General features: G+C 44.6%; 1 protein-coding gene across 3 annotated transcripts in view; it reads left to right on the top strand.

Moving 5' to 3' along the window:
* Window positions 1-947: 947 nt before the first annotated feature.
* Window positions 948-26,567, top strand: part of LOC123773869 (soluble calcium-activated nucleotidase 1) — a 348,537-nt gene continuing 322,917 nt past the window's right edge. Inside the window, exons 1-2 of one of the 3 annotated variants that reach the window (XM_045767789.2) lie at window positions 948-1,194; window positions 13,545-13,729. In XM_045767789.2, the coding sequence (XP_045623745.1) occupies window positions 13,607-13,729 (123 nt within the window). In that variant the 5' untranslated portion in view covers window positions 948-1,194; window positions 13,545-13,606. The other 2 variants (XM_069318829.1, XM_069318830.1) reach the window with 2 other exon arrangements.

Raw genomic sequence — 26,567 nt, forward strand, 5'->3', positions numbered from 1 at the left:
CAAAATAGGTTTCAGAATGTTAGAGACGTTAGGCAGATCATTGATGTAAATAAGAAATAAGAGAGGTCCCAAAATGCTGCCCTGTGGCACTCCAACGGTTATTGGTAGAGTGGGAGAGGTTATATTATTGATGGCTACATATTGGTGTTTATCACTAAGATAGGATTGGATATAGTCCAGTGTATGGCCTCGAATTCCATAATGATGGAGTTTACGTAAGAGGTAATTGTGATTAACAGTATCAAAGGCCTTTCTCAGTATTGGGTAGTCAAATAGTCAAAGGCCTTTCTCAGTATTCTCAATATGGGTATTGGGTGCATATTAAATAAACTAAATTAAAACTGATCAATTTGGAGGATGTTGATCCGGACTTCTTCAACAGGTCAGATGTAACACAAACAAGGAGCAACGGGTTCAAGCTCACCAAGCCACAATATAGGACTGAGAACAGGAGATGCTCTTTTAATTCCCACACAGGGTAATAAACCTGTGGAACAGCATACACGCCGGACCCATAAATGCCAAAATTCTCCTGAATTGTTAAATCCAGCTTGAAAAAATCATCAGGACAAATATGGGTGACCTTTGACAAGCCACCTGCTTCCTGCCCTTATCGAGGCCACTAGAGTGCTGTGGCCTTTAAGTAAATTCAGGTAGTTTCATGGTAATCTTAAAGTTTTAAACATGGTCTTCTGTCGCTTCTTCCTCTTAAATTTGTCTTTTTCTTCTTCTTTCTTATCTTTTATATATTTGTCATCATCTCCTCTTGCATAACACGTGAGTGTACCTGAGGGCCATTATAATTAGTGGAGCGGTAGGTGGTCGCTCGGGATGTTGCGGCTGTCATCATTATCTCATTTTATATTAAGGCAGCGTGTCTTCCCACCATCTTAATCATCTTAAATACCTGTTTTTTTTACAGATTCTCAATTAAAACATTGAAAAATTAAAAGAGGAACGGAGATATATATATATATAAAGTGCCGATATAGGCGTGCGGTAATGAGTGAAGGGTAGTGTTTGCGTAATAGTGATCCCGTTAAGCGGTGCCAAACATGCCACGTCCGCCTTGCTGCCTCCTGCTTCTTCTCTACCGCTGCCTCAGCCACAACACCCGCTGCTCTTCTGCTTTCTCACCCTTCTCGGTGCTGCTCGGAGCTATGGCGTGAGTGTGGGCTCCATATCAGATGTGAGGTGAGTGCCCTGGTGCTGGCATGGAGTGGGAAGCAGGGGAAATGATGCTCCCCGGCGAGGTCTTGTCAAGTCCACTTTGAAAAATTGTAAACACATATATTTTTTTTAATGCCCCTGGTTTACTATTATTCTTTAAAAGGTAGGATAGTTGTTGTTGTTGTCATAGGAGATGTGATGACACATGATACAGTGTTCCCTTGTCAGGGGAAAAAAAAGGCCTTAAGCACAGTGACTATGAATCTCCCTAAACATGGGAGGCTGTTCATGGAATGTGACGTGAACGTAAAATTAGGTGACAGTAAGTAGATTCAAATTATAATTTGTTTAAAAATATCCTTAGGAAACCCCAGGAAAGTAGTATGCCTTATCGTATACCTTATAGTAGTATACCTTATACGGCGCCTGACAGCTGGGTGGACAGCTCTTCGGATTCGTAGTCCTGAGCTCCCGGATTCGATCCCCAGTGGAGGTGGAGACAAATAGGCCAAATGTTTCTTTCACTTTGATGCCCTTGTTACCTAGCAGTAAATAGGTACCTGGGATTTAGACAACTGCTACAGGCTGCTTCTTGGGGGATGTGTAACAAAACAACCCGTTCTCGCAAATTCGTAAAGTCAATATTGACTTATTAACTACGTGCATAGGTGATATACTAAACATAATAGAAACCCCTAAAAAGATTCATAGAAAACACCGACCTTACCTAACCTTGTTAGTATCTTAAGATAAGCATCTTATTGCTTCGTAATTACAATTATTACTAAACCTATACTATTATAGGTTAGGTAATAATTGTAATTACGAAGCAATAAGATGCTTATCTTAAGATACTAACAAGGTTAGGTAAGGTCGGTGTTTTCTATGAATCTTTTTAAGGGTATCTATTATGTTAAGTATGTCACCTATGCACATATTTAATAAGTTAATATTGACTTATTAAATTTGCGAGAACGGGTTGAACAAAAAGGAGGCCTGGTCGAGGACCGGGCCGCAGGGACACTAATCCCCAAAATCATCTCAAGATAACCTCAAGATATTATTCATTAGATTGAATAATAATTTATCCAAATTAACCTGAGGTCCAGTGTCTCGAGTGGCCTCAGTCAAGACAGAAACTGGTGAATTGTCAAAGGTATCCCCACCACATTTGCCCTGCAACAGCTTTGGCAGATAGGTGGTTCCAGGGTTCATAGCCCTATGGGCAAAAAAGTATCTTCTGTTTTCTATCCTACATTATGGTTTGATAATAATAATAATCTATATAAATAAAAATGGAAATGTTCGTTTGTTCAAAATCGTTAATCTCCGAAAGTTCTTCACCGATTGCTTTGAAATTTTCACACAATGTTCCATTCACATCCGAGCAGGTTTTTATATACATACTACTGTATATTGATGTCACATCTGTGACGGAAAAAAAACATTTTTTTTTAAACTGTGTTTTTTATATGTTTTTCACGAGAGAAATCCTCGAAACCTCGTTACCGATTGCTTTGAAATTTTGACACGATGTTGCATTCGAATAGGCGCGTGTTTTTATATACCTACTAAATATGTGCCTTACCTGTGACAGGAAAAAACATGCCTTTTTTTTAAAAACAGCCCCATCTGTTGGACGTAAGAGCAACACACGCTGTTATCTCCCAAAGTTCTTCACCGATTGCTTTGAAATTCTGACACAACGTTTCATTCGAATATGTGCATGTTTTTATATACCTACTATATAGATGCCACACCTGTGACAGGTAAAAACATTTTTTTTTTTTCAAAAACAGCGCCATCTGTTGCATGTAATAGCAACACACATGCAATACTAAATATGTTACGAATTCCATTTCAACGTTTCCCATTGCATTGATAAATTTAATTTTCATAGATTTCGATTTATTTTAATTTTTATTGAATTATTTTGTGTGACATTGTGTTGAAATTGAGCTGTGTTGCTTACCATACCGTTCATTTTGTAAGTACAAGTATAGATGCCAAACCTGTGACGGTTAAAAACCTTTTTTTTTTTTTTTTTTTTCAAAAAATAGCGTCATCTGTTGCACGTAAGAGCAACACATGCTATGCTATGTTATGATCCCATTTCAATGTTTTTGATTGCATTGACATTAAATTTTCATACATTTTGATTTAATTATTTTGTGTGTGACCTTGCGTTGGAACTGAGGTATATTGTTTACCATCCCGTTCATTTCGTGAGTATAAGTATAGATGCCACACCTGTGACAGGTAAAAACATGATATTTTTTTAAAACTGTGCCATCTGTTGCACATAAGAGCAACTCACGCTATACTAAATATGTTTCGTTTCCATTTCAATGTTTCCGATTTCAATGATAAATAGAATTTTCGTAGATTTTGAAATATTTAAATTTTTATTTAATTACAGTATTTTGTGTGACATTGTGTTGGAATTGAGCCTTGTTGTTTACCATACCGCTCATTTTGTGAGTATAGTTTATAGTAATGTATAGTATATACTATGTATAGTATAGTATACATTTTTTTTCATTTCGTTTTTTAATTGTTTTTCTTATTTCAGTGATGAGAACATCAGATCATTTGATGTTCCCAATTTTCTGATGGGAACATCAGATCATTTGGAATGCATCGTATGAGGGAGTGGGGAATGGTAGGGAGGACGAGGGGACAGAAGTGGGGGATGGTGGGGAGGACGAGGGGACAGGGGAATGGAGATTGGTGGAGGAGGACAAGGGAACAGGGAAGTGGGGGATGGTGGGGAGGATGAGGGGACGGGGGAGGTGGGAATGGTAAGGAGGACGAGGGGACGGGGGAGTGGCAGATGGTGGAGAGGACAAGGGGACGGTGGAGTGGGGAATGATTAGGAGGATGAGGGGACGGTGGAGTGGTGGATGGTGGGGATGACATAGGGATGGGGGAGGGGGGGGGAAATGGTGTGGAGGACATAGGGATGGGGGAGGGAGGAAATGGTTGGAAGGATGAGGGGACTGGGGGAGTGAGGAATGGTTGGGAAGACGAGGGGATAGGGGAGGGAGGGGGGAATGGTGGGGAGGACTGGGAGATGTGGGAGGGTTGCTGTTGCTCAGCAACGCACATGCGTTGCTGAGCCACAGCAATGCGCGGCTGGGTACAGCTATTGATTATAATAATAATGATACTTTATTTAGGTAAAAGTACATACAAAATGAGTTGCAAGCAGAACGTTGGATTTCTAGATGGAAGGAAGGAAACTATCAGGAGAAAGCGCCAAGCCATTTAGACTATGTAGCACTGGGAAGGGATCAGAATCAGGATATGGGATGGGACGGGTGGGAAGGAATGGCACCCAACCATTTGGATGGTCGGGGGATTGAACGCTGACCTGCATTACGTGAGACCGTCACGTCATGCAGGTACGACGCACAGCGTATTGGATAAGCTGATACGCACATTGTATCAGATAAGCTGATACGCACAGCATATCAGATAAGCTGATATGCACAGCATATCAGATGTGAGAAAAAAATCTAAAAATTAAGAATTAAAACATTGCATCCTCACTCTAACAAACCCCACTCTAACAAATTCCTGGATGATCCGAACAAATTGCATTCGGTACTAAATGTTCAGTGGAACATACAAATGTTTGATTAACACTTTCGTGTTATGGGCGAGCGAGCATTTCTCCTACCCTAATGGTTTTGGACGTTCCGCGTGAGCTTGCGGGAGTGTGCGGTAATACTGAAAAGTGTAGATTCTTTTCAACTTTGTCACCTTAATTCTCGTCCTAGGTTTTTCAATTTTGTATCAATGTGTTCGCAATAGAATGCTCTACAGAACTCAAAGCAAATAAACTCAAAAAGCCCTGCTTACCTCCTGCAGCAAACGGAGAAAGTGCGAGAAAGTTACCCAGGAGCGCACTAGAGCGATAAAATGTGTTCTTTCCTTCACTTTGGTCACCTCAATTTTCGTCCTAGGTCTTTCTATTTTGGTATCATTGTGTTTGCAATAAAATTCCCAACAGGAGTATATGCATATATTGTAAAAAACCGTGGTGGGCTTCACCCGCCGATGTGATGAAAGCAGGTGATGCGAGCAGGGAGGAGCGCTGGGCCGTCCATTAGAGAGCGCGGTAATACTGAGAAGTGTATATTCTTTTCAACTTTGTCACCTTAATTCTCATCCTAGGTTTTCCAATTTGATATCAATGTATTCGTAATAGAATTCTCTACACGATTAAATGCATGTGAAGTCCTAAAACCCGGCATACCACCCGCACAAAGCAGACAAAGTGAGTGTGTTACCTGGGAGCGCTAAAGAGCAATGAAATGTGTACACTTTTTTCACTTTGGTCACCTCAATTCTCGTCTTAGGTCTTTCATTTTTGTATCATTGTGTTCGCAATAGAATTCCCTACAGGTGTATATGTAAATATAAAGTCCAAAAGCCCGACGTACCACCCACAGCAAACAGAGAAAGTGACGGTGCGTTACCCTCGTGAGCGCTAATAAAGAGCAATAATGTGTGTTTACTCTTTTTAACTTTATTACCTCAATTCTCGTCCCAGGTCTTTTATTTTGGTATCAATGTGTTCGCAATGAAAATCCTTACAAGTGTATATGCATATACAGTGGCACCTCAACATACGATAGCCCCTACTTATGATAATTTCGAGTTACGATGTAAATTTCATAGAAAAATGCGACTCGACGTCCGATGGTGTCGTCGACTTCCGATATTTGTTGGTACACGTTCGGGTCGACCGAGCGCGTGGTTCCTGGTCACACGGCCGACCTGCCTCAGTTTACTACAGCTGCCCGCTTAGTGACGATCACGCCTATAAGAAATTCCGCTTTTGTGGTGATTTTTTGCATTTTGAACATAAAGTAATTATTATATATCACGCCATGAGTCCCAGGAAAGTCAGTGGTAAGGCTCAACATGTGAAAATCCATGTAAGGATGACCATAGAGCAGAAACAAGAGTACAGAACGTCTCTTCCTCAACAATTAAGAAAATGTGTGCAGCATGGGAAGAATTGCAAACCTTTGCTGAAACGACTCGCCCAAATCAAGCTGCAGTAGGTCGTTGCCTTAACCTATTCAATGATACTGTGATGCATCATTACAGACAAATGTTAAAACGAATGGAAAAACAAACGTCTCTTGACAAATTTGTAGTGAGACAAACAAGCACTGAACCACAACCAGGTCCTAGTGGTATTCAGGCAAAACGTAGGAGAGAGAGAGTACCCCAGAGAAAACATCACTGCCTGATGTGATAATGGAAGGGGACTCCCCTTCCAAACAGTAACAACTCTCCTCCTTCCCCCTCATCACCATCTTCCATACGCCATCAAGAGCCCTCCATAAAGGTAAGAGAAACTGTATTGTAGTTAGAAAAAAACATTGTATTCAGTATAAAATGTATTTGTATGTTAATATTTGAGGGTGGGGAACGGATTAATTCAATTCCCTTTATTTCTTAAGGGAAAAATCGCTTCGACTTACGATATTTCGAGTTATGATCCGTCTCTGGGAACGGATTAGCATCATAAGTCGAGGCCCCATTATGATGTCCAAAGCTGCGGTTTTCACAAAACCAAATGGCTTTTAATTTTTGACGCCTTCCTTAGTCATCAGTGGGTATTGAACTAGTAAGCTTTTGACTCCATGCTTACTCATCGGTGGGTGAAAGTGTATCAAGTGTGGATTGCTCGTTCAAGTGGTCACTGAGATCGAGTATTGGAGGTGGCTGTCTTCAACTATGAATCGCCAAAGAGTAAATAATTGTACAGAGTTTTATTTTGCTTATTTATTGTTTCCAGGGAGAAGGGGTTGAAGGATGATAAAATGGTGTCAGGGGAAGCAGTTGGTGTCATTGGTGAGGGATGGAGGTGGGGCAAGTGGTGTCAGTAGTTGTGGTTTAGTGTCAGGGGGGAAGGTGGTGGAAGTTATTCTCATGGGAGGCAGGTGGAGTTAGTGTTGGAAGTTGTTGTCAAACGACTGGTGGTGTAAGTTTTCAGGGGAGGCAGTTGGCGTCAGTGGTGGAAGTTGTTGTCAAAAGAGGCAGGTGGTGTCAATGTTGGAAGTTGTTCTCAGAAAAGACTGGTGGTGGAAGTTGTCATGGGAGACAGGTGGTGTCAGTGGTGGAAATTGTTATGGATGGCAGATGGTGTCAGTAGTGGAAGTAGTGGTCAGGGGAAGCAGGTGGTGTCAGTGGTAGATGATGTCATGGGAGGCAGATGGTGTCAATGGTGGAAATTGTCAGGGGAGACAGGTAGTGTTGTCCTGGAAGGCAGGTGGTGTCAGTGGTGAAAGTTGCCAGGAGGCATGTGTCAGTTGTCAGGGAAGGCAGGTAGTGATAATGGTGTCAGGGAAGGCAGGTGGTGTCAATGGTTGTCAGGAGGCAGGTTGTGTTAGTGGTGAGTGTCAGGAAAGGATGGGTGGTGTCAGTTGTCAGGGTAGGCAGGTAGTGATAATGGTGTCAGGGAAGGCAGGTGGTGTCAATGGTGGAAGTTGTCAGGAGAGGCAGGTTGCATTAGTGGTGAGTGTCAGGGAAGGATGAGTGGTGTCAGTGAGGGTAAAGAGACGCATCCAGCACAAGGCTGCTCTGGCTCGAGTGATCAGCTGACTGGCAACACATGGCTGGTGCCGCTGCTGCCTCAGTGCTTCACTTACTCGCGGCTTTTCACTTAATTAGCTGAGAACATTTTACCATTTCAGTTGTTTGTAACACATCACTCTATCATATTCCATAGTCAAAATGAAGAATTCATTATAAATGGTAGTGTCAGTGGTAAGGGCATTGTATTAAGGAGGTTGGGGAGGCAGCTAGCCTCTATTCAGTCAACATTTGTACTCATTAGTACTGTACTTATATGTACATTACTTTGTGTATTCTTATTCATATTAATAAACTTTTTTATTTCATTTTATTATTTGCTGGATGTATCTGAGTATGTAATTGGTGATATGAAACAATGCCCCCCCCTCCCTGCTCCCGACTACAAGCCCCTCTCCCGTCCACTGGCGGCCTGCTAACCTTCTCTCGTCAATTTATTGAAAATTTGGTGATTTAAATTGATTGGATTTTATAATGCTCATATGTGTAACATTTTTTACCAAATTGTTTATAAGTGATTGCTCTATCAAATGCCACAGTGAAAATGAGGAGTTCATGTTAAATGGATTTTTTATGAATAATTATATCAAGACTGATACAGTTGGCTTATGGAAGGAAATCCTGGCCATTACGTCATATTTGCAGCCACCAATAATAGTCACATAGTTATGATTTTGATTATGGAATTGTTCACCAGTGATGGTTCTATCATGTGCCATGTTCAAAATGATAAATACATAAATAGATATTTTTTTTATGTGTTGGATGTAGGACTTCTGTTCTTTTCACATGGACGGGTGAGACAGCCTCGCCCCATATGGTTTGTTTAAGTAAGGACACTGTAATTGATATCAAAAGCATGAAATTGAACTGAAGTAGAAGAAAGAATTAAAATTTTTACATGTTGAATGGAACAGCAGAAATTGGAACAGAGCAGGAGGTAGCAAATTTAATTTAATAAACAGATGGACTGCAATTTTCTTTAAATTTATACATGACAGATATCAGCAGTTTAACAAGTTAGTCATTAATCATTACAGGTTAATCATTGAGCATTAATGTTTGATAATAGCAAGACGTAGGTTGACATTTAGGATGTTAGGTTACATGGAGTTGATTAAGTAGTACAATGGAACCTTGGTTTTTGAATGCTTGTTTTCAAATTTTTCGGTTGTCGAACTCAATTTCTTTGAAAAATTCAACCTGGTACTCGAGGTTTGCCTCAGTGCTTGAGTTCGTTGATACACGTATGGTCCAACCGAGCACGTGGCGCGCTTCAGTCTACCAGTATCTCCTGCCTAGTGATGACCAGGGTTCTGATAATAGCAGGATTGTGGTGATATTTAGCACTGTGCTCCATGGAGGGAGGAGTAATGCTGTGGGAGGGAGGGTGGTGGCGTTGTCTTCTGACTGTGTGTGGCCACCTTTTATTGACTGCACTCACCACACCAGCTTAGTGGTTCACTATGGTGAACACAAATGTAGATACTTATATATAACGTGTGTATAGAGAGTATAAACAGCAAGAGGAGTAGGTTGGGAGCCGCCATTTTGGTGAGGGAGGAGCGTCGTCTGCACGATTTATCATGTTGTTTACTGGTGACCACGATGGTCTTTTGGCACCATACCAGTTTACTTGTACAAGTGTGGTGAATAAAACATTAGATATTTATATATAATGTGTGTATATAGCGTAATAACACCACAAACAGTATTGTTGGAGGAGAAATATTAGTGCGCCTGGCCTTAAGGGCGGCAGCCACCAGCTGACTGTGTGAGTAGCTACATCTTTGTGCCTTTACTCACCACACAAGCTTAGATGTACAGTTATGGTGAACAAAACATGTAAATACTTATATATAACGTCTGTATATAAAAGCAAAAACAGTATGGTGGGAGGAGAATGGTGGCGAGCCAGGTGAGGTGAGGTAGGGAGGGAGTGGCAGTCAATGGCGGGTTGCCACTGCCACTCAGCATACCAACTTAGTGGTTCGTTATGGTGAACACGAATGTAGATACTTATATAAAGCGTCTGTATATAGTGAATAAAAGCAAAAACAGTATGGTGGGAGGAGAATGTGGGTGAGTCAGGTGACTTGAGGGAGGGGAGGAAGTAGCAGCCACTGGCACTGCCACTCAGCATGCCAACTTAGTGGTTCGTTATGGTGAACACGAATGTAGATACTTATATATAACGTCTGTATATAGTGAATAAAAGCAAAAACAGTATGGTGGGAGGAGAATGTGGGTGAGTGAGGTGTTGCTGGAGGGAGGGAGTGAGTGGCTGGCTGGTACAAGGCGGTCACTCCTTGTTACAATTTGACTCATAACAACAACTTAGTGGTTCGTTATGGTGAACAAAACATGCAGATACTTATATATAACCTGTGTATATAGTGTAATAACCGACAAAGTATTTGTTCACTGTTTAATGAACATAATTGAATCAACAATATGCACACCATACATTGGTAGGGGCCTCGTAGCCTGGTGGATAGCGCGCAGGACTCGTAATTCTGTGGCGCGGGTTCGATTCCCGCACGAGGCAGAAACAAATGGGCAAAAGTTTCTTTCACCCTGAATGCCCCTGTTACCTAGCAGTAAATAGGTACCTGGGAGTTAGTCAGCTGTCACGGGCTGCTTCCTGGGGGTGGAGGCCTGGTCGAGGACCCGGCCGCGGGGACACTAAAAAGCCCCGAAATCATCTCAAGATAACCTCAAGAAGATAACCATATTTTTGAGTACAGCAATGATTCACTCATTTTATTATATAAATATATCACACTACACACTATTGAATAATATTACAGGTAAACTACGAAAAATCAATCAGAGACATTGAAATAATTAGGTAATTATCTCTTTGTGGCAACTCCGGCCTGACAGCTTTTTTTTTTTTTTTTTTTTTTTTGTGATATATACAAGAGTTACTACATTCTTGTACAGCCACTAGTACGCGTAGCGTTTCGGGCAAGTCCTTAATCCTATGGTCCCTGGAATACGATCCCCTGCCGCGAAGAATCGTTTTTTCATCCAAGTACACATTTTACTGTTGCGTTAAACAGAGGCTACAGTTAAGGAATTGCGCCCAGTAAATCCTCCCCGGCCAGGATACGAACCCATGACATAGCGCTCGCGGAACGCCAGGCGAGTGTCTTACCACTACACCACGGAGACTGGCGATCAACAGACCGCCCGGGACACACGCTGAGTCAGCGCCTGTTTTTTGCCAGACTTCCCCGCCCTATAGCGGGCAATATATGCCACTTACGATTTTTTTTATTATTTTTCCCATGATCAGTGAACACAAATTAACAGGTTTAGAAGAAAAAAGTTTTTTTTTTTGTATGCGCCTGTGGGTGTCAAATGGTCAACCCGTTCTCGCAAATTTAATAAGTCAATATTGACTTATTAAATATGTGCATAGGTGACATACTTAACATAATAGTTTCCCTTGAAAAGCTTCATAGAAAACACCGACCTTACCTAACCTACTTATTATGTTAAGATAAGCATCTTATAGCTTCGTAATTACAATTGTTACTTAACCTATTATAGGTATAGGTTAGGTAATAATTGTAATTACGAAGCAATAAGATGCTTATTTTAACATACTAAGTAGGTTAGGTAAGGTCGGTGTTTTCTGTGAAGCTTTTCAAGGGAAACTATTATGTTTAGTATGTCACCTATGCACGCAACTAATAAGTCAATATTGACTTATTAAATTTGCGAGAACGGGTTGCAAATGGTATATAGCCATGCGCCATTTAAGGGTTAAATGACTTATTACACAGAAATATAAAACTTGAGATGGCTATAACACACATTAATCTCCCCAAATAATATTATCACCTACTACTGAGCAACTATAACACTAGAGACTTATCTGAGGATGTTTATCAGTCAACTGCCACGTCGCTATTACTCATTACCTCCAGCTCTCACAACCCCCCGCCCACCATCCGCCTAGACAGGGGGATGGCGACCGACTAATTTTACATAATTAAATGCTTATGACAAAAGTAATCGTTCTCAAACAGACATCAAATTATTATTGAAATAAATTAATATCTGCACATAAACTAACTAAAGAATTATGTACACTTTAATAAAGTGTACGTAAGAGTTCAGTAATAATAAGAGACGGCATCTGGCAACACAACAGTTGAACCTGTCTAGCTACTTGTCCATTAAGCTCACAGGTACAGCACCTGTCCACTTCAAGTCTACTTAACAAAGCCAGCCACATCCTCAATTATGTTGCCATGTCCTACTGCACATATCAAAAAAGTTAATTCACATACATGTATAAGTATTTATTACATTTTCTTATTATATGAATTTACTGTGAGAATCCACAACTGTGTGGATTCGTAACACTATCGACCGCCAGACCTGAGGCTCCAGAGGCTCCAGATACCGATCTCCCAAGCCAGTCAATGGAACCGGCGGATCGGTAAATAAGAGACCGTTAAATCGAGTGGTTCAATGAGCATGCCAGGGCTCGGTAGGCCCTGCCTGCAGTGGTAGGCCAGTGGTGCCAGTTTCAGAGCCGGCACAACCTTCAGAACCGACGATGTCTGGTCGGTGCGGTGATCTCTCTGCTCGTAAGTCGGCTTCTCGTCTTACGAGAAGGAGACGTTTGCAGCCATCTCCTCCTTTTCTGGCAAAGAATGAGACTGCTAAATTCTGGAGGGGTTCTTGAATTGTTGATGCTTGGTTGGTTCGGCCAGGGGTGCATCATGTGTTGTGTCTGGTTGCCGCTCTTCGCCATTACCTGTGCGCCACGTTCTCGGTGGCCGGGGACGCGCTCTGGGTTGACCCGGTTTTCCTTCTTCCCTGTTCCAGGGTTCGTGTCTCCCAGGTCGTTCACAAGGTTATTTGGTCCAGCCAGCCTGCGGTCTATCCTCATGCCCATGACGTTTTGTAAGTTTGCAGTGTTGGCTGCCGTCTTTGGCAACATTGTCTTGGGGTGACATTCGAGCCCAGGGTTTTTGGAGGTTGAATAGGGTCCTGGCTGCTCGCTACCTTGTCAGTGTTCCTGGCTTTAGCCGGGCATGTGTCGCATTGGGTCAGAGGTTGCACCCAGTTGTCTAGACTTCGAGTTGAGGAGTGAGTGGCAACCGCCTCCTGGGTAAGTCCCTCTTGTTTTATCTTTGGTAAGTAGCTTCGGGGAGCCAAAGGGCTCCTCCCAGAAAACCAGCATTGAATGTAATGAAACACCATTTTCTGGGTGAGACCCGGAGGCTCCCGGGAAGGAGGGTGCTGCGCAGACAGCTGCGAGGTGACGGTTGTGATGTCATGCTCATTTGCTCGTTTTTTGTTTGGGGGAAAGTTCTGTACAACAGTTAGGCTTTCAGTAGCAATATTTTCACCAGATTGGGTTTGTTTTGGGGCGCCTACCTTTCTGGGTGTCTAACCAGGTCGATGGCAGACATTGATTGCTTCCAACCACGTTGGGGGTTTCTATAGGCCATTGCTCCTCGTGCTTCTCTGAGGAGGCCAGGTTCTGGCTCGTGGTCCCCGTAGGCCTAAGAACTCCATTCAATGATGCCAGGGTCAAATACATTCATATCAGCCTGGATAGCTCCGGGGAGCCTCTGTGTCTTACCCAGAAAATGGCATTTCATTACATTCAACGCTGGTTTTTTAGAGTACTGTATTAATAAGTATAAAGATGCATTAAGATACTTTTGGATCATTACTTGCAATCATTGAAACAGTATAGGATGATAAATTGTATACTATTTTCCTTTCAGAGTTGTGGACAAAATTTGACAAACTGCCATCACTTACACGAGCCCAGTGCTTTGACGTTCCCATGTCAAAGTTATCTCAAGAAGACATGTTAGAAGGCAGTAATATGGGGCTTGATATGAGGCAAGCAGTATTCAGTCGAACGCCTCTTTCTTATAGGGTTGGAAACTCTACACTACATGTTCAGGTAAGTTTTTTAGAATTTTAGCTAATGTGCATCCATATACACATGCTGTTGTGTAATTACCTAAGTGTAGTTACAGGATGAGAGCTATGCTTGTGGTGTCCCATCATCCCAGTACTCATTGAAGCAACTGATGGTTTTGGCCTTCACCACCTTCTCACTTAGTTTGTTCCATCCGTGTACCACTGTTTGCAAAAGAAAACTTTCTAATATTTTTTTTCTGCAGCTTTGTTTCTGTAGCTTGAATCTATGACCTCTTGAAGTTACTGGTTTCAGGAATTCCTCTTTGTCAATTTGGTCGATTCCTGTTAGTACAGTAGAACCTCGATTGACGAGCGCCTCAATCTACGGGCATTTCAAATAACGAGCGTGCCACGCGGCAAAAATTTGTCTTGATTGATGAGCTTTCGCTTGATTAACGAGAAAAGCACATGGTGCTTCCTAGCATTCCCACTGGTTCTTGCAAATTCTCGGACACCTCCGACGATGCGAATAATATTTTTTTTTGTTTTAAAGATGCTAATGATGCTGGGATGTAAAGGGATGACTGCTGTAATGTTGCAAAGCACTGACTTTTATTTTTTAGATAAGGTTAGAAAAAAAATGAAAAAAATTGAAAAAAATTGAAAAAAGAACAAATGTCAAAGGTTCATTTAGTGAATGTCAGGTAGTCTGCTACATTTTCTAAAAAAAAAATAAATTAAAAAAAAAAATTAAAGAATATGAAAAAAAGAATAAAATCTCACAAAGGTTCGTTCGGTAATTGTCAGGTAGGCAGCTATATTTGGCATAAAAAAAAATAAAAAAAAAATGAACAAATTTGAAAAAAGGAAAAAGTCATAAAGGTTCGTTCAGTGTGTGCCAGGTAGGCTGCTCCATTATTAACCCTTAAACTGCGCAACGCGCCTTCAGGCTCACGTCTGGTTTGCGCAACGCGCCTCCGGGTATTTGTATTTTTCACGTTCCATTCAAAACTCCCGCGGCTACATGGGGTTCACATCAGCTTCCTCAGGGCTCTTGTAAACAGACGCCATCTTTAAGAAAAATCGTGGTCCACATTCCCGGGTGTGGGAGCCTCAGTAGTGTGTGAGCAACCAAGGCTGGCGCTCGCAGCATGAGCGCACAGCACTGCTGTTCAGCATGTGACCACAGCATCGCCTAATAATGTCAAAATATATATATAACTTGTATTATTTAGCTATGATAGTGTAATATTAGAGCCTGAGTGTGATAATGACTGGGTACAATGTTCAAATATCAGTGATTCAATGCTGTTCACGATGTTCACAGCGCTAGCCACAGCACCAGAGCATTATTTCGTTCATCTAGGAATCTTCAAATGATTTCTTAGGTTCCTTTTCAAAATAAACGTGTGGTCAATTATTCATTTACAGGAATTAGGGACCAGGATTGTGATAATAGCAGGATTGTGGTTATAATTAGCGTTGTGCGTAGTATTGTGGAAGGAGGAATTTTGATGAGGGAGGGAGGGCGAGAATTGAGGTAGCCTCATTGTGTGTGTGTGGCTGCCACTCTTGTTTTGCTCACCATACTAGCTTAGTGGTTCGCTATGGGCAACACATATGTACATGGGTATATATATAGTGTGTGTATATAGTGTAAAAACAGCAACAGAAGAATGTTGAGAGGAGCTATTTTGGTGAGGGAGGTGACGTAATCGTAGTGTCGTCTGCTGTGTGATTTTTCATGCAGTGTATGGTGGCCACTGTACTGTTTGGACACAATACTTGCATAGTTCTGGTAAATAAAACATGTAGATAGGTATATAGAACATGTGTAATAAGAACTATAACAATATGGTGGGAGGAGCAATGTTGGCGAGTAAGATGTTGGAGTGAGGGAGACTGGCTGGGTGTGGCTGCTCTCACTCGAGGTGTTCTGAATGTGTTCATGGCCAAATGCTCCTATTGGCCCATACAAGGCAGCTGCTATTGGCCCATACGAGGCAGCTGCTATTGGCCCATACGAGGCAGCTGCTATTGGCCCATACGAGGCAGCTGCTATTGGCCCATACGAGGCAGCTGCTATTGGCCCATACGAGGCAGCTGCTATTGGCCCAAACGAGGCAGCTGCTATTGGCCCATACGAGGCAGCTGCTATTGGCCCATACGAGGCAGCTGCTGTTGGCCCATACGAGGCAGCTGCTGTTGGCCCATACGAGGCAGATGCTGTTGGCCCATACGAGGCAGCTGCTGTTGGCCCATACGAGGCAGCTGCTGTTGGCCCATTCGAGGCAGCTGCTGTTGGCCCATTCGAGGCAGCTGCTGTTGGCCCATTCGAGGCAGCTGCTGTTGGCCCATTCGAGGCAGCTGCTGTTGGCCCATTCGAGGCAGCTGCTGTTGGCCCATTCGAGGCAGCTGCTGTTGGCCCATTCGAGGCAGCTGCTGTTGGCCCATACGAGGCAGCTGCTGTTGGCCCATACGGGGCAGCTGCTGTTGGCCCATACGGGGCAGCTGCTGTTGGCCCATACGGGGCAGCTGCTGTTGGCCCATACGGGGCAGCTGCTGTTGGCCCATACGGGGCAGCTGCTATTGGCCCATACGGGGCAGCTGCTATTGGCCCATACGGGGCAGCTGCTATTGGCCCATACGGGGCAGCTGCTATTGGCCCATACGGGGCAGCTGCTATTGGCCCATACGGGGCAGCTGCTATTGGCCCATACGGGGCAGCTGCTATTGGCCCATACCGGTCCGTCTAATTACCACAAGCTACACAAGCTTCACTAAGCTTCCTGGCAATACGTTAGTAATGAATAAATATGATATATTTACTCATTATAATGTTGGTGCTGAATGTACAACACGAAAAAACATAATTTTAATCTGAAAAAGTATCTTTTTATAAAGAAATTAGGCGAAAATAAAAAGCTGGTGATGCCAAATCAAGTCGACGATCCAAGTGTCGGTTAGGTTAGGATAGGTTAGATTAGGTTAGGTTAGATTAGGTCAGCCTAACCTAACATATCATATTTATTCATTACTAACGTATTGCCAGGAAGCTTTCTGAAGCTTGTGTAGCTTGTGGTAATTAGACGAACCTGCCCATACGAGGCAGCTGCTATTGGCCCATACGAGGCAGCTGCTACGCAGTGTTCTGAATGTGTTGATAGTGTGTAAATAGATTGTATATATACACAAATTAGCATGATACATAGTAAATATGTGCTGCATATGTGTACACAAGTTTCATGCACGTAACACAGTGTCTACGGACAGTACGGATGTTGTACTGCGATATTATAGTGTACATGTTCATTATACATTGGATTGGCACATAAAAATAATGAAAATGTATTTGGAAAGGTGCGCAAAAAATGAACGAAAATATATTCGCGGCAACTCGCGCGCCCCGCCCCGAGCGCCCCACTGCCCCCGAGAGCTTACGGCACGGGCGCACGGGGAATGATGATGTCACGCCCCAACTTCCAGACCCCATAGCAGCCAAAGTAAGTACAATTTCGACTTTTTTTTTACATACCCATACTGAGGGAAGGGTTTTTGACACTTTAAAAAGAAAAAAGAATTTTTTCCAGAGAATTTATTTCCTGCGCACTGCGGGAGTGTCACATTTGGAGGCAACGCAGTTAAGGGGTTAATACAAAAAATGAAAAATGCAAACCAAGTTGAACAAATATGAAAAATAGAAAAAATGTCATAATTCGATTTTTTAAACACTGGAGCATCCTACCTGACAAACACTGATTGAATCTTTCATGACGTTTTCTTTCATATTCTTTCAATTTTTTTAATTTTTTTAATTTTTTGTTTATTTTACTTTTTTATACAAAATGGAGCAGCCTACCTGACATACACCGAACGAACATTTTTCTGGAAAAAAAATGAAAAACTAAAAAAAATTGGACAAATTTGAAAAAAGAAAGAATGTCATAAAGGTTTGTTCTGTAAATATCAGGCAGGTTGCTCCATTTTCTTAAAAAATAATGAAAATTAAAAAACAAATTGAACAAATTTGAAAATTGAAAAATGTCATGTTCAGTGTGTGTCAGGTAGGCTGCTCTAGTGTTTAAAAAATCGAATATCATATTGATGTTTTTCCGCGGTAGAACGAATTAATTTTATTTCTATTATTTTAAATGGGGAAATTTGTTTAGAAAGACGAGCGTTTCACATGAAGAGCTCGGTGCCGGAACGGATTAAATTAATTTATCGAGGTTCCACTGTATTTTGTAAGTGGTGATAATACCACCACTTTTTCTTCTAGCCTCTAGCTTTGGCATATTTAACGCCTCTAGTCTCTCTTCGTAACTTTTTTTTAAATTCCGGAAACCATTTTGTAACATGCCTTTGCACCTTTTCTAGTTTATTAATGTCCTTCTTGAGATATGGGCACCATACAAGTACTGCTTATTCAAATTTTGGTCTCTCAGAAGTCATGAACAATTTCTTTATTATTTCACCAACCATGTACAGTAATTAAAAGTGATTCTGAAATTAGAAATCGATGTATTTGTTCCTCGCACAATGTTCTTTGTGTTCCTTGGGTGACGACTTACTATCCAAAATCACCCCTAGATCTCATTGTTAGATTTCTTTCATTCCTTTCTGCATAATTTGTAAGTTGTGTGTGGTCTATTTTCTCCAATTCCACATTCCATACATAACATGACATTGATTCACATTGAATTTCATTTGCAACATGGCACTCCAAGCACTTAATTTAATTAGATCAATTTGAAGGGCATGACAATCATCTAGGTTTCCTATCTTCTCTAGTAGCTTAGCATCATCAGCAAATATGTACATATAATTCTGTATTCCTTCTGGTAAATTGTTTACGTAGATAATGAACATTACTGGTGCAAGAACTGAATCCAGCCAGCCACTTACTCCCTTCCTAAACACCTCACTCGCCCAAATTCTCCTCCCACCATACTGTTTTTGCTTTTATTCACTATATACAGACGTTATATATAAGCATCTACATTCGTGTTCACCATAACGAACCACTAAGTTGGTATGCTGAGTGGCAGTGGCAGCCCGCCACTGGCTGCCACTCCCTCCCTCACCTCACCTGACTTGCCACCATTCTCCTCCCACCATACTGTTTTTGCTTTTATATACAGACGTTATATATAAGTATTTACATGTTTTGTTTACCATAACTGTACATCTAAGCTTGTGTGGTGAGTAAAGGCACAGAGATGTAGCTACTCACACAGTCAGCTGGTGGCTGCCGCCCTCAAGGCCAGGCGCACTAATATTTCTCCTCCAACAATACTGTTTGTGGTGTTATTACACTATATACACACAATATATATAAGTATCTACCTGTTTTATTCACCAACTTGTACAAGTAAACTGGTATGGTGCCCAAAGACCATCGTGGTCACCAGTAAACAACATGATAAGTCGTGCAGACGATGCCACCGCCCTCACCAAAATGGCGGCTCCCAACCTGCAGTATCCACTTAATTTAACGGCCTATATGGGGCTGTACCCTGGTCGTTATTTCCGGAGCTCCGTTATTTCCGAAGTTAAGTCGGATCGGATAATTTTTCAAGTAACATTCAGGTAGGATATATTTTATACTGTATAACTAAAATTAAATAAAGTTCATTGTGTAATTGCATTCCAATTTAGTGCCACGCTGACGATTAAGCCAGCTGGTGGTTGCTGCATGAATGATGTGTGAACACGGTCTGATCAAGTCCAGATGGGTGGGAAAAAATTGGTTCATTCCTTTGTATTGCAAAATATTTCATGTATCAATCAGTGATTGTTAATATTTTCTCAATAAAATTTTAGAGATGTGTTTTGTTTTACCCTGAACAGTGCAGGTAATGTATTTTTAATGTTATGACACAGGCTGTGGCGGCCAGGCCATAACAATGGCGATCGAGTCTTGTCACTGAGAGCTAGCCAAGACGAAATATTTTGAGCTCACCTTTTCTCTGCTAATGATAGAATATACATTTGCAGAGATTAATATGTAGCTTTTGTTGAAAAAAGAACAATATGTTGAAATACTATAATAAAGTTGGTAAATTGACTTACTTTTAATGAAGCTGAAGATTAGGAAGCTGTGAAGATTACGTCATCCTCTGCAGCACTTGTTTTATATTGTTCAGTACTGTATACAGGGTACATACAGTATATACACTTATTTTCAGGCATTCACTTCACACAACAGCTAGCCTTACTACTAATTCACATGAGTTCTAATTTTAATTCACAATTGAAAATTATTTCTACTGTACAGTATATTTACACTGTACAGTATCTTTTTGTCAAGGCTTAAACAATCATTAACACTTACAATATTGTACTCTATTAACACTTCTTAAAGTAATTTATATGCCTTTCAATCATATTTTATATCGTTAGTGGAGGCTACACGACTTTTGATGGGAATTCAGCATCAGCTGGTGCAACATGGCTTGTAGAGCATTCGTTGCTGGCGGAGGCTGCTCAACTTATCGATGGGAATTCAGCATCGGCGGGTGCAGCATGGCTTGTAGGGCACTCGTTGCCAGCGGATGCTGCATGACTTGTTGAATTCCCAGTGGGTGCTTTCACGAACCGTTGAAATCATGAATTTATCTATTTTTGTCTGAATCTGATTTTCACTGGCTAATATTCTGAGACATTGCTCTCAGCCGCGCGAGTTCACAGTAAACAATGCGGTCACATGGTAAGGTGCAGTACATTCTAGGTCCGTGGGAAAAAAAATACCTATTGCCTATACTATAAAAGGTATTTAATAAGAAAACAAAGAAATTTACTAAATAACAATTGTTTTAAAATATTTTATTAACAATAATTTAGAATTTTCTTCATAAAACTGAATCATTTTAAAAGAAAGTTAAGATTTAATATACCACTCTGGATGATCGAGGTCGGTGGCTTGGTCGCCATGTGAGGGGCTGCCGTTGCCAAAACAAACCCAATACCGACCGTCGGTAATATCGACCACCAGACCGGTATACGAGGCTCCAAATACCGATCTCCCAAACCGGTCGTTATTACCGGCAGATCGGTATTGGGTTCCGAACCACATGGGTTCCGAACCCCTTGGGGACGAGACCCGTCGGTTAACATGTAAGTTCGTATACGAGAAATTGAGGGGAAAAAATAAACTAGAAATGTAAAAAGAAATGGTTCCGAAAAATTTACAAAAAACTCTAGGGGAAAAAATCGACAGGTTCATAGCGTAAATGCGATCGTGTTTTGTTTGTACTCACCAATAAGTGAAGTCCTGGTCCGCTTTATAAAAGTCCTTAATTGTTCCTAACTGATTATTAAGACGTCTGGCAAACATCCTCTGGATGTTTTCTGCCAGCCTGCTGGAACATCCTGCCAGCCTGCAGGCACATCCTGCCAGCCTGCAGGAACATCCTGCCAGCCTGCAGGAACATCCTGCCAGCCTGCAGGAACATCCTGCCAGCCTGCAGGAACATCCTGCCAGCCTGCAGGAACATCCTGCCAGCCTGCAGGAACATCCTGCCAGCCTGCAGGAACATCCTGCCAGCCTGCAGGAACATCCTGCCAGCCTGCAGGAACATCCTGCCAGCCTGCAGGAACATCCTGCCAGCCTGCAGGAACATCCTGCCACCCTGCAGGAACATCCTGCCACCCTGCAGGAACATCCTGCCAGCCTGCAGGAACATCCTGCCACCCTGCAGGAACATCCTGCCACCCTGCAGGAACATCCTGCCACCCTGCAGGAACATCCTGCCACCCTGCAGGAACATCCTGCCACCCTGCAGGAACATCCTGCCAGCCTGCAGGAACATCCTGCCACCCTGCAGGAACATCCTGCCACCCTGCAGGAACATCCTGCCACCCTGCAGGAACATCCTGCCACCCTGCAGGAACATCCTGCCAGCCTGCAGGAACATCCTGCCAGCCTGCAGGAACATCCTGCCAGCCTGCAGGAACATCCTGCCACCCTGCAGGAACATCCTGCCACCCTGCAGGAACATCCTGCCACCCTGCAGGAACATCCTGCCACCCTGCAGGAACATCCTGCCACCCTGCAGGAACATCCTGCCACCCTACAGGAACATCCTGCCACCCTGCAGGAACATCCTGCCACCCTGCAGGAACATCCTGCCACCCTGCAGGAACATCCTGCCACCCTGCAGGAACATCCTGCCACCCTGCAGGAACATCCTGCCAGCCTGCAGGAACATCCTGCCAGCCTGCAGGAACATCCTGCCAGCCTGCCTGCCAGCCTGCCTGCAGGCACATCCTGCCAGCCTGCCTGCAGGCACATCCTGCCAGCCTGCCTGCCAGCCTGCCTGCCTGCAGGCACATCCTGCCAGCCTGCCTGCCAGCCTGCCTGCCAGCCTGCAGGCACATTCTGCCAGCCTGCAGGATCATCCTGCCAGCCTGCAGGAACATCCTGCCAGCCTGGAAGAACATCCTGCCAGCCTGCAGGAACATCCTGCCAGCCTGCAGGAACATCCTGCCAGCCTGCAGGAACATCCTGCCAGCCTGCAGGAACATCCTGCCAGCCTGCAGGAACATCCTGCCAGCCTGCAGGAACATCCTGCCAGCCTGCAGGAACATCCTGCCAGCCTGCAGGAACATCCTGCCAGCCTGCAGGCACATCCTGCCAGCCTGCCTGCAGGCACATCCTGCCAGCCTGCCTGCCAGCCTGCCTGCCAGCCTGCAGGCACATTCTGCCAGCCTGCAGGCACATTCTGCCAGCCTGCAGGCACATTCTGCCAGCCTGCAGGCACATTCTGCCAGCCTGCAGGCACATTCTGCCAGCCTGCAGGCACATTCTGCCAGCCTGCAGGCACATTCTGCCAGCCTGCAGGCACATTCTGCCAGCCTGCAGGCACATTCTGCCAGCCTGCAGGCACATTCTGCCAGCCTGCAGGCACATTCTGCCAGCCTGCAGGCACATCCTGCCAGCCTGCAGGCACATCCTGCCAGCCTGCAGGCACATCCTGCCAGCCTGCAGGCACATCCTGCCAGCCTGCAGGAACATCCTGCCTAAAATATATGATGATGTACTGTACATTTAAGAAACAAATCTGGGTCACAGGTCTGTGGAGTGTGGTTAGGCTTACGGAGTCAGCCGGTCCCTCCTCCACCACCGACACACCACCTCCTCTCCACCCACCCCAAACCCATACACACACACACTCTCAAAGGTCACGTGGTTGACGGTTCACTTCAACACCCATATATCGCATCCTGCCTGCCTGCCTCCTTCCCAGCCTGCAAGCCTGCCTGCCTGCCTCCTTCGCAGCCTGCAAGCCTGCCTGTCTGCCTCCTTCGCAGCCTGCAAGCCTGCCTGTCTGCCTCCTTCGCAGCCTGCAAGCCTGCCTGCCTCCTTCCCAGCCTGCAAGCCTTCCTGCCTCCTTCCCAGCCTGCAAGCCTTCCTGCCTCCTTCCCAGCCTGCAAGCCTGCCTGCCTCCTTCCCAGCCTGCAAGCCTGTCTGCCTCCTTCCCAGCCTGCAAGCCTGCCTGCCTCCTTCCCAGCCTGCAAGCCCGCCTGCCTGCCATCATGCTAACGGGTAGTGTGTGTTAGGCTTATCTTCGGGAATGAGCCGGTCTCGCCCCCACCACCCGCCCCCTACATACCATACTCTCTTTTAAAGGTCATTGGGTTCAACTGCGTGACTACCACTCACTCCCTGCCTGCAAGCTAGCCTGCCTGCCTGCCTGCCTGCCTGCCTTTCCCTCCCTAATTCTCACTACTTCCGTCCCTTCCTGCCTACCTCCTAGCATCTCTCCCTACCTCCCCCTCCCTCTTAGCATCTCTCCCTCCTCCCCCTCCCTCCTAGCATCTCTCTCTCCCTCCCTCCCTTTCTGACTAATTCTCCCCCCCCCTCTCTCATACTGCCTCCCACCTAAGCTCCCTCATCCATCCATCCACCCACCGGTCAGCCATCACTGACGCAATGCGTGCATTTGGAGTCGACATGGTGCACAGATGTTTCTTGATTGTGCAGATATGCAAAACAAAAGCACAGAATGAACATTCCAGGCTTATGGCAATTCAAAATAATAGGAATAATAGGCCGTGAATCTGTGAAGTCACAGTGGGCAAACTGGACCATCTCCCACCCACCACAAGAAGCTGGCGTGACGCTTGGCGGACCCCTTCCTACCCGAACTTTGTTCGGGTAGCATGACTCCCCAACCCCAATCGGGAAACTGGAAGTTTTGGATAACTAAAGTTCGGAAACCAAGTGGTGCTCTGTATATATAATATATATTATATATATATATTATATATATATATATATATATATATATATATATATATATATATATATATATATATATATATATATATATATATATATATATATATATATATATATATATATATATATATATATATATATATATATATATATAATATAATAATTATATATAATAATAATCTCTATCTTTGTGCTCCTGCTGCCGTCCTCTCCAATTATGCTGAGCTCCTTTTCCTTCTGTTTCGTTTTTTTTCCCCCCTCTTCTCCTATCTGCTTGCCGTTTCCTGCCGACCTTTTGCTTGTTCTGGTTATTCTCTTAGACTTTTTCTATTTTGACGCCCGGGTGCTTGAGGAGGCATACTCTTGCACCCGTAGAACTGTAGTACCCGACGTCGAGTGTGAGGGGGAACCTTTTATTGTCAATCCCCCTTTCGTCACTGAACCCGATCTCGACGGACTGTTGGTTCTTAGGTGGCGTTTGTGGGGCGTATACTCACGACGCACCCATAGGAGGCCCCGGCATGATCGGTGAGAGCTTCTTGTTGGGCGTCCTGCCTCTAATTGTGGCTCCATGGTGGGTGTGGGGGCACATTCGTGAATGAATATTCCTTTTCGTAGCGATGATAACTCCTGTTTCGACTGTTTCTGCTTTACCTTCTCAGGCTCGTGGGGTGGGCGACCAAGCCCCCGAGTCGGCCTGTATTGGAAGACCAGGCTCTGTAGCTCCCGCTGCGTTGGGCCCCGACCTTGCTCCTCCTTTGACCATCCTGACTTCTTCCCCCCGCTCCCCTCCCTCCTCTGTGGTTGGGTCGAGCCTCCAGCCCCCAGTGGTGACCACTTCGTCCCCTGGTGCGGCTAAGTCTCTCGTTGTGACTACTGCGCCTTTTAACCCCTCTCTGGGGGGTTCTCACCGCCGTCCTCGTCACGGCCACCCTCGCTCGATTCCTTCCCGTTCTGATACCTATCAGGCATTGTTTGGTCCCGCTTTGTGGGCCAAATATTTTGATCTCCTCCCTTTTGATTCTACGCCTCCTGACGATTTCTCACTCCATCGACATCTCGTTGATTCCGTAGATGCCTCCGTTACTTTTAACCCCACTCGTCTCGGTACGCGTGTTGTTGCTGTTCCTTCTCAGGATGCTGCTTCCCGCTTGGCTGCCTTATCCTGCCTTGGCGAGACCCCTGTTCGGGTCTCGAAGAGCGCTCAGTTGAATGCCAGTGTTGGCACTATTCTGCTCCCGCCCCATATTGCGACCGGTGTTTGGGACCTGCGTGACTGCCACGACGATATTCGACATACCCTTGCTACCCAGGGCCATTCTATTCTCCAGGTGGACACGTTTACTCGTCCCCCTCGTGGTAGTCGCCGTCAACCCCTCTGGGTTGTGAAGATTACCTTTGATGGTAGGACCCTTCCACCCTTTGTCATTCTTGCTGGTGCCAGGTGCTCTGACCAGGAGTACATTCCTTCTCCTCGGCTCTGTAACAAGTGCTGGAGGTTTGGGCATGGTGCCCTCCGCTGCTCCGGGACTGTCTCTCTCTGTCCTTTGTGTGGTGGCGATGGTCACTCTAAGTCGGAGTGCACTTCTCCCCAGGCTCGTTGCCTCAACTGCGGTGAGGCCCATCCTACCTTCTCCCGTGCGTGTGTCCCTTACAAGCTTGAGGCAGCCGTCCTCAACTTGAAGCACCGGGAGCGTTTGTCTTTTCCTGAGGTGAGACGCCAAGTTTGCCGGCTCCCGCCTTATGCTAATATCTTTTACGCTCGCGTGTTGTGCTCTTCCTCTCCTCGTCCTTCCCACCTTCCTCAGACTCACAACCGTTTCCGGGCCTTGGACCCCTCATACGCCCACTGCCCCCTCCTCTGTTCCTTTGGGTTCTCTCCTGAAGGATCCACCTCCTGGTCCTCTGTCTGGGGTTCCCCTTCTTTCTACCCGGTCTGTCTTGCCTCCTGTGTCTTCTTCCTCGTCTCCCTCCGTTCCTCCTTCCCATCCTTCCCCTCCGTCTCTTGACTCTCCCCGCCGCCTGTCGGTACGGGCTGATGTCCATCGCTCTCCAAACGGCCGTCATGTGTGCTCTCGTTCAGCTTCTCCTGTTGAGACGCAGAATCCGTTGCCCAGTACGTAGTTGCTGGGACACCTGTCTCTTTAAGTCAGAAGCGTAAGCCTGGCTCCTCTCCTCCTTCCTCCCTGGGCAGGTAAGAAGGTTTCGCTTTCTTCCTCGGCCCCTACTTCTGCCTCTCTCGCTCCTTCCCCTCCCATTTCAGTGGTTGCACCCCCTGTTCCTGCTATGGAGGTTTCTTTAGCCCCCGCTTCCCTCTCGGTTGCTGCCCTTGCTGAGGTGTGCTCCCCTCTTTCTACTCCCCCTCTTCCTGCTGCTGTCCTTGACTGCTCCCCTCCGTTATCTCCTCCGGTCCCTGCCCGTCCACTTCTGGTCTGTTCTCCCGCCTCCTTCCCTCCGTCTTTGCTCAGTTTACCCATGCCCCCTAACCCTGACTTTGCTGACCCTGATCCCGAGCCTGATATTCTTTAACGTGCTATGTTGCTCTTTCGCCTTTGTTTCTTCCTTGTTCTCTGTTGTTGTCCTTTCTCTTCTCGTCGATGTCTATTCTTCAATGGAACGTTCGAGGTTATTACGC

Source organism: Procambarus clarkii, chromosome 91 (genome assembly GCF_040958095.1).
Source record: "Procambarus clarkii isolate CNS0578487 chromosome 91, FALCON_Pclarkii_2.0, whole genome shotgun sequence".
In the NCBI taxonomy this organism is placed as follows: Eukaryota; Metazoa; Arthropoda; class Malacostraca; order Decapoda; family Cambaridae; genus Procambarus; species Procambarus clarkii.